The sequence below is a fragment of the Phyllobates terribilis genome, unplaced genomic scaffold, assembly GCF_046119375.1.
Source record: "Phyllobates terribilis strain yellow unplaced genomic scaffold, ASM4611937v1 Scaffold_13__5_contigs__length_258822181, whole genome shotgun sequence".
NCBI classification, from domain to species: domain Eukaryota; kingdom Metazoa; phylum Chordata; class Amphibia; order Anura; family Dendrobatidae; genus Phyllobates; species Phyllobates terribilis.
Window position 1 is genome coordinate 105239463 of NW_027362773.1, and position 8982 is coordinate 105248444.

Here is an 8982-nt window from a genome sequence, read left to right on the forward strand (position 1 = left end):
AAACAAATAAAAACAATGTATAGACTTTCAGGATTCCTACATACAGTATGTGCTAGAATAGGTTAATCAGCTGGAGCAGTAATGATCCATTTTTCCTGTTGTTGTGGCTGCAAGAAAAAAAAAATGAGGCCATATTCCAACATGCAAAAATGCTGCAATTATGCGGCTGCGTTTTTTTTTTGCCCGCAGGTATCCCCACCAAAATATGCAATAGGAATCTGCTCTAATAGTTGCATTTTTATAGTTGCAGATTTGATGCAGCATTTCCTCAATTTTTTTATATATTGCAGAAACGCTGGGATTCTACACCTAGAAAAAAAAATAGGAGACATGTCCGATTTTGATCCAAGGGGTCAGATCAGAATTGGCAATGCAAGTCTATGGGTCTGTGAAAATATTGGACCGCACTCGGGCGACATCTACGTGCGGTCCAATTTTCACTGACTGACAGAATGGAGAAGATGGAGAAACTTTTTTTTTTTCCACCTACGAGAAAAACTGATCCCACTTTGATCAAACTCTGATCAGAATTAAATGTCCGTTTTTCACATACATGGAGAAATCGAATGTGTGAACCTACCCTTAAACTCGGATTTGCAGCCTACCCCTCTCCAAAAAACCCCCATAGAAAATAAAAAAAAATGTGTTTTTGCTACGAGGGAACGTGCCCTAATTTTTTTCCCTTATACTTTCTCTTCTTTTTTTATGATTTACTATGAGTTTAGCTACAGAATAATCAGGATCCATCCTAAAAAAAGAGGATTTAAGCCATTAATAAAATATCAATTAGTTACATAAAGGGAGTAAAAGTTTAGGTCCAAAATAAAGAATAATCTGGATCCATCCTAAAAAGAGGATTTTAGCTATTAATAAAATATCAATTAGTTATGTAAAGGGAGTGAAATCAGTAGGAGCAAAAAAAAACCATATATAACAGTGAAAAGGAAGAGGTCCAATGGGCTCAAATGTAACTAAATGCCTGTACTAAGATATATATATATATATATATATATATATATATATATATATACAGTATATACACAGTAGTACAGGCAATCTGGCTGCAGGATCTGTTCAGGATGAATTCCCTTGCCAAGAATCTTTCATTCTTTACTTGTTACATACGATTTAACTCAACCTGACGTCTTTACGATCTCCTATAAATCAACATTAAAATATAGATATCGGTCCAGTATGTTTCTGCTAGTGGCACCATTAAATAATCATTATTAACTAATTTCCAAAAAAATGTGGAACTTCCTATTTTTTTCTTTTAAATCTGAAAATTGGAAAAAAAAGTATCACGGAATCCTCTAAACGTAAATATTTACACTAAGGCAATTTTGTTGCAAATCTCAGGTTTTATTGTTCTTGTGACTGTTTTATAACAAGACAATGTATCAATGCCTTCTGTAAAAAAAAATAAAAAAATACAGCACCCAGAAAATAGCAATTTAGACAGGTAGGAAAAAAAGGAAAAAGTATGCAAGAGACAGGGAGAATGACAGGTGACAGAAGACAATGGGAGTAAAGGGGAGGGACAGGTAATGGCAGATATATAAGGCACAATGGAAGGGGGTTTTGTGCCGTACATAAGGCATGCCCACTTCTCTGGGTACCACTTTATAAACATATGCAGTTTCCATGGAAACCAGATCAGTCTCCACAGCAACAAAGAGAAGCAGAAACATAAAGGATGAACACATGGGGGAGGGTGGGGGCCTTAGAAAATGTGGCAGCGACAATTATACCCTCCATATCTATATGTATGAGTGGATTTATCAATATGCAGAATTGCACGTACAATGCTGCCAATAATATCCCAAACCAGAGCAGTATGGCACATAGCAAGCATCGCAACCAGGCAAATCAGTACAATAGGATCGGCCATAAAGAGAAAAGGAACCATGTAACAAGCTTATCAATACAATACATGCAGAAATATAGGCCACTAATAAATGGAAATCACAGCATGTACATGAGGCAAAGCGCTATACACATATATATATGTATCGCAGAGATTGTACTGTTTTGTGTGATTGCAATTATATATATGAGATGCAGTCACCAGGTGACTAGACATACAGGCAGTGGAAAATGCCATATTCCAAAAATTAAGACATATATTGTTATTTCAGAACAACCACAATTTATTTTCACTCCCATTTACTGCTTTGTAGATAAGTGTCATACACAATGCTGGCTTCATACACATTGCTCAGTAGATAAGTGCCAAGCACAATCCTTGCTTCATACCCATGGCTCAGTAGATAAGTGTCATACACAATGCTGGTTTCATACACAGGGCTCAGTAGATAAGCTTTATACACAGGCTCAATAGATATGTGCTATGCACAATGCTGGCTTCATAAATAGGTTCGCTAGATAAGTGCCATGCATAATGCTGGCTTCATACTGATGGCTCAGTAGATAAGTTTCATACTCAGGCTCAATTGATATGTGCCATGCACAATGCTGGCTTCATACACATGGCTCAGTAGATAAGTGCACAATGTACACAGGCACAGTAGATAAGTGTCATGCACAATGCTGGCTTCATACACAGGGCTCAGTATATAAGTGTCATGCACACTGCTGGCTTCATACACAGGGCTCAGTATATAAGTGTCATGCACACTGCTGGCTTCATACACAGGGCTCAGTATATAAGTGTCATGCACACTGCTGGCTTCATACACAGGGCTCAGTATATAAGTGTCATGCACACTGCTGGCTTCATACACAGGGCTCAGTATATAAGTGTCATGCACACTGTTGGCTTCATACACAGGGCTCAGTATATAAGTGTCATGCACACTGCTGGCTTCATACACAGGGCTCAGTATATAAGTGTCATGCACACTGCTGGCTTCATACACAGGACTTCTGTGCAGATGGCAGTGGAGCCATACATTATACCATGCCATGCTCCCTACTTTAGGTGCCCATGCTCCTGCAGTAATAGGCACCACACTGTGTTCACATCTGCACCCACTCTCAGATAAAGTTCCCTGGATATCTGGATATTTTATAAATACTTTAAAAAATAAATAAAAATCTCTTCTCTATTGATTCTTTTATTATTCTCACCTGGAACCTGGAAAATCGATTTTTTTTTACTAGTTACCTATCTAGTACAAAACCACAGACAGAACAGGACTGGGAATAAGCGACTGAGTGTAAATGACTTTGCTGGAGCAGATTCCAGCTGTGACTGGGGCAGTGACCTGTATGGCTGTGCACCTGAGCCCTGCACATCATGGACAGATCTGCACACAAATGAGGAGCAGCTCCATCCAGAAGCAAATTGCTGCTCCTCACTGGATCCCCCTCACTGTGCCCAGATCAGGTGTGCTCCTCACACCCCAGGATGCCCACCTTTCCCTGTGCCCTAGGCCAGCTCCCTACATTGCCTGGGGTCTCTCACAGTCTTTCCTCCTCATCCTCTTTGCTGTATATTTCGCTGCCCCTATTGATGTCCTCACTGGGTAAGATCAATGCTCAGAGTCCGTGCCCCTTGCATTGCATGCCCCCCACAATGCCAACCCTGCAGGTGGTAAAACTTACGTGCCAGATGATGAAGAAGATGAGAGAAGCGCAGAGGACGAGGGTGAGCATGTAACAGAACGCAGCGAAGGTGAACGCCATGGCTGGTGGAGCGAAGACTGGAGAGGACACCGGGGGGCACACCAGGGGGGGGACACTTCAGGAGAAGTCCTTGCAATAGTCCAAATACTGTGGGTACAAGTCCATCTGATCAGGGAGTGCCGGCAGGGACCCCCGGGGGTCGGCACAGAGTTCAGCACTTGGGGTGGAGGAAACTATTCTGCATCCACTTCTGTCTCCAAAATATTTTGATGTAAGCAGCAAAGTTCCAGCAAAAATGGTCAGAGGGACAGGTGAGTGCGGGGTCGGGGGCAGCCCCTAAATGCGCGCTATACAGAGGGATGGCGCTATACAGAGGGATGGCTGAAGCTGCTCATCTCCGCCATGGAGCCTCATTGTGTGGGTGTGTGGCACCAGACGTGGAAGTAAACAGCGATCTACCCTCGTGTGGAGGAGCGGAGACTTCACTGCCTTCACTGTCCTTCTTCCTCCTCGTTTTTCTTTTGCACCTGTCACAAAGTCTCTCCCCTCTGCCGGCTCCTGCCTCCCCCTGCTCTTCTGTATGTGCGGGGGCTCTATTGTTCTCTACCTGATGAGCAGAGGGGGGACAGCAGCTAGGAGCTCACAGCAGCACTCCCTAATCCTGACACAGCCCCCCCCCCTGATACTGACACAGCACCCCCTGGTCCTGACACAGCACCCCCTGGTCCTGGCACAGCACCCCTTGATCCTGGCACAGCACCCCCTGATCCTGACACAGCCCCCCTGATCCTGACACAGCCACCCTTGATCCTGACACAGCACCCCTTGATCCTGACACAGCACCCCCAGATCCTGAAACAGCACCCTCTGGTCCTGGCACAGCACCCCCAGATCCTGGCACAGCACCCCCCCTGATCCTGGCACAGCACACTCAGATCCTAGCACAGCACCCCCTGATCCTGGCACAGCACCCCCAGATCCTGGCACAGCACCCCCTGATCCTGGCACAGCACCCCCAGATCCTGGCACAGCACCCCCCCTGATCCTTGCACAGCACCCTCAGATCATGGCACAGCACCCCCTGATCCTGGCAAGCACCCCCCCTGATCCTGGCACAGCACCCCCCCTGATCCTGGCACAGCACCCTCTGATCCTGGCACAGCGCCCCCAGATTCTGGCACAGCACCCCTATTCTGCCTTGCTGCTAATTCCCTCCAGCACCTAGGGCTCCCTGTCTTCCCTGCTTTGTTTCTCCCTCCCTCTCAAGTTCATTATCTACCTCCTTCTCACTGTCACACCTCCTCCATGGCTCTATAACTATTTTCTCCTCTTCCATCAAATTATCTTTGCAATCATTGATTATATGATTATATATCATCTATCAATCGATCAATCTACCCGTGCAGTCATTCATTTATCCATCCCATATCTATCTATCTCAAAACTTATCTATCCATCCATTCATCCATCTATTATCTATCAATCTATCTACCTATTTTATATGTATGTTCTCCCCGTGTTTGTGTGGGTTTCCTCCGGGTTCTCTGGTTTCCTCCCACACTCCAAAGGCTGATAGGGAATGTAGATTGTGAGCCCCAATGGGGACAGCGATGATAATGTCTGTAAAGCGCTGCGGAATTAATGGCGCTATATAAGTGAGTTAAATAAATAAATAACATTCAAATAAGCTTTTGTTGACTGGACCAAATGCACATTAGTTTTGCCAAAGCATGTGTACAGTAGGGGATATGGATAGGGACTGTAGAAACAATGGATGAGGGCTATGGAAGTCCATCTATCTATCTATTTATCTATCTATCTATCTATCTATCCCTCTATCTATCTGATTCCTTTGCTCATCTGTATATCCATCTACATGTAATTCTGCAAGAAATCATGTCTTCATTTTTAGGCAGTTTATGTATTTTTTAAGAAAACATTTTCCAATTTGGGCTTGGCAGTAATATTTGTTAACATGGGGAATCTCAGCCTTTCCCCATCTATACTGTTCCAGGCTCTGCCTTGTGTTGCTATCACAGCTTCCAGGTAATTAGAAAGTGCAAAGCAAATAGAATGATTGTGACATCTAGTGGCCATGATTAGTCATTACATGTGTCAGTTTATTAAAGTGATTGACAAAAACAAGTACTTCTGATTGATATCCTCCCACATGATATTACTGGCAGATGGGAATGATCTGTCATTTTGCATCCTGGTACAAGCATATGGACTTTACAAATATAGGAGAAATCAGATGGTATTTCCAGAGTGCTGACAAGAGAAAATGAAATATACACAAAACTGTTACAGATGGCATATACACAAGAATGACCACTGTATTAGGGCAGCTTGGACCTTCTTTGGCCTTTAAAATTGCATCAATTTTAAGTGGTAAAGATTATACTTTGTGCTGATGTCTGCCTGGACCGTTACTCCTGCAGAACGACAGGAGAGTTTCTCACAGTAGCTGAAATTTATATAGAAGCAGGGCCGCCATCAGGGCATTACTGCCCTTACTGCTGTATGGGGCCCGGTGAGAAGCAGTACAGAGGTGGGGTCCGGGCCCAGTCAGGGCCCCCCTCTTGTGCTTCTGCTCACCGGGCCCCATGCTGTAACAAAGTGACGAGCGCCGAGGCGCCACACACCTCAGCGCTTACTGCCTTACCAGAGCTCCGCAGCCGCGCAGCTCCCTCATACTTCTCCTGACTTCTGGTCAGGTGACAGCATGTATGCACCATCACCTGATGGGGCTGTAAATTATGGAGTGAGGGGGGCTGTAAGTGGAGTGAGTGGGGCTGTAAATTATGGAGTGAGGGAGAGCTGTAAGTGATTTAGTGAGGGGGGCTGTAAATTATGGAGTGGGGGGGACGGCAAATGATGAAGTGAGGGGGGCTGCAAATGATGGAGCAAGGGAGGGCTGCAAATGATGGGGGAAGGGAGGGCTGCAAATGATGGAGTGAGAGGGGGACGAGGGACTGCAATTGATGGAGTGAGGGAGGGACAAGGAACTGCAAATGATGGAGCGGGGGGGACAAGGAAATAAGGAAATACAAATGATGGAGCAGGGGGGAACAGGGGACTGCAAATGATGGAGTGGGGGGACAACAAATACTGACGTGAGGGGAGGGCTGCAAATGATGGAGCAAGGGGGGGCTGCAAATGATGGAGCCAACAGGGCTACAAATGATGCAGCGACGGGGGCTGCAAATGATGGGGGAAGGGGAATGCAAATGATGTAGTGAGGGGGGAACGAGGGACTTCAAATGATGAAATGAGGGGGGAGCTGCAAATGATGGGAGAAGGGGGCTGCAAATGATGGAGTGGGGGGGCTGCAAATGATGGAGTGAGTGTGGAACGAGGGACTGCAAATGATGGAGTGAGGGGGGAACAAGGGACTGCAAATGATGGAGTGAGGGGACTGCAAATGATAGCGAGAGGGGGAGGGGGACTGCTAATGATGGCGTGAGGGGGAGGGGACCTGAAAATGATGAAGTGAGGGGGAGGGTGACTGCAAATGATGAAGTGAAAGGGGCAGGGGGACTGCAAATGATGAAGTGAGAGGGGAGGGGGACTGCAAATGATAAAGTGAGGGTGAGGGTGACTACAAATGATGACGTGAGAGTCAGGACCGCCATCAGGGCATTACTGCCCTTACTGCTGTATGGGGCCCGGTGAGCAGCAGTACAGAGGTGGGGTCTGGGCCCAGTCAGGGCCCCCCCTCTTGTGATTCTGCTCACCGGACCCCATGCTGTAACAAAGTGACGAGCGCCAGGGCGCCGCCTTGGCACTGACTGCCTTACCAGAGCTCCGCAGCCGCGCAGCTCCCTCATACTTCTCCTGACTTCTGGTCAGGTGACAGCGTGTATGTGCCGTCACCTGACCAGAAGTCAGGAGAAGTATGAGGAAGCAGGAGCTGCGCGGCAGCAGGGCTCCGGGAAAGCACACAGCCCCGTTACCAGGACACCACACAAGCAGAGCTTCACCTGGAGGTGATGGTAAGTATGATCAAACTTTTTTTTTTTCCTTTTTCTTCCAAAAATTAATTAAATAGGTGAGGGAGGGGTACTGCAAGTGATGGAGTGACGGGGGATGGGGCTGTAAATTATGGAGTGAGGGGGGGCTGTGAGTGATGGAGTGAGGGGGGCTGTAAGTGGAATGAGAAGGGCTGTAAATTATGGAGTGAGGGAGAGCTGTAAGTGATTTAGTGAGGGGGGGCTGTAAATTATGGAGTGGGGGGGCTGTAAATTATGGAGTGAGGGAGGGCTGCAAATTATGGAGTGAGGGAGGGCTGCAAATGATGGAGTGAGGGGGGACGAGGGACTGCAATTGATGGAGTGAGGGAGGGACAAGGAACTGCAAATGATGGAGCGGGGGGGAACGAGGGACTGCAAATGATGGAGTGGGGGGACTGCAAATGATGACGTGAGGGGAGGGCGACAAATGATGGAGCAAGAGGGGGCTGCAAATGATGGAGCGAGGGGGGCTACAAATGATGGAGTGACGGGGGCTGCAAATGATGGAGTGACGGGGGCTGCAAATGCTGGGGGAAGGGGGATGCAAATGATGTAGTGAGGAGGGGACAAGGGACTGCAATTGATCGAGTGAGGGGGACAAGGAACTGCAAATGATGGCGCGAGGGGGGGGAACGAGGGACTGCAAATGATGAAGTGGGGGGGGAGCTGCAAATGATGGGAGAAGGGAGCTGCAAATGATGGAGTGAGGGTGAACGAGGGACTGCAAATGAAGGAGTGAGGGGGGAACGAGGGACTGCAAATGATGAAGTGAGGGGGACTGCAAATGATAGAGAGAGGGGGAGGGGGACTGCTAATGATGGATTGAGGGGGAGGGGGGCCTGCAAATGATGAAGTGAAGGGGAGGGAGACTGCAAATGATGAAGTGAAAGGGGGAGGGGGACTGCAAATGATGAAATGAGAGGGGAGGGGGATTGCAAATGATAAAGTGAGGGTGACTACAAATGATGAAGTGAGAGGGTGAGGGTGACTGAAAATGATGGAATGAGGGTGGACGGGGGACTGCAAATGATGAAGTGAGGGGGGACAGCTAATGATGAAGTAAGGGAGCGAGGGGGACTGCAAATGATGACGTTAGAGTCAGGGCTGCCATCAGGGCATTACTGCCCTTACTGCTGTATGGGGCCCGGTGAGCAGCAGTACAGAGGTGGGGCCCGGGCCCAGTCAGGGCTCCCTACTTGTGCTTCTGCTCACCGGGCCCCATGCTGTAACAAAGTGCGGAGCGCTGGGCGCTGAGTTCCTTACCGGAGCTCCGCAGCCGCGTAGCTCCCTTATACTTCTCCTGACTTTGTTGCACCACAGACTGTCTTGGAGTTGGCGGATGCTTTAGTGCAAGTCTGGGAGGAGATCCCACAGGAGACCA

At 47.4% G+C, this 8982-nt stretch overlaps 1 protein-coding gene across 7 annotated transcripts in view; it reads right to left on the reverse strand.

Moving 5' to 3' along the window:
- CNIH2 (cornichon family AMPA receptor auxiliary protein 2) overlaps nt 1-7449 on the reverse strand; it is a 98461-nt gene extending 91012 nt beyond the window's left edge. For 2 of the 7 annotated variants that reach the window (XM_073658377.1, XM_073658374.1), the window contains exon 1: nt 6254-6324. In XM_073658377.1, coding sequence (XP_073514478.1) covers nt 6254-6283 — 30 coding nt within the window. In that variant the 5' untranslated portion in view covers nt 6284-6324. Of the gene's footprint in view, nt 1-3567; nt 4666-6253; nt 6325-7388 lie in introns of those variants that run through there. The other 5 variants (XM_073658375.1, XM_073658376.1, XM_073658372.1 and 2 more) reach the window with 5 other exon arrangements.
- Nucleotides 7450-8982: the final 1533 nt, after the last annotated feature.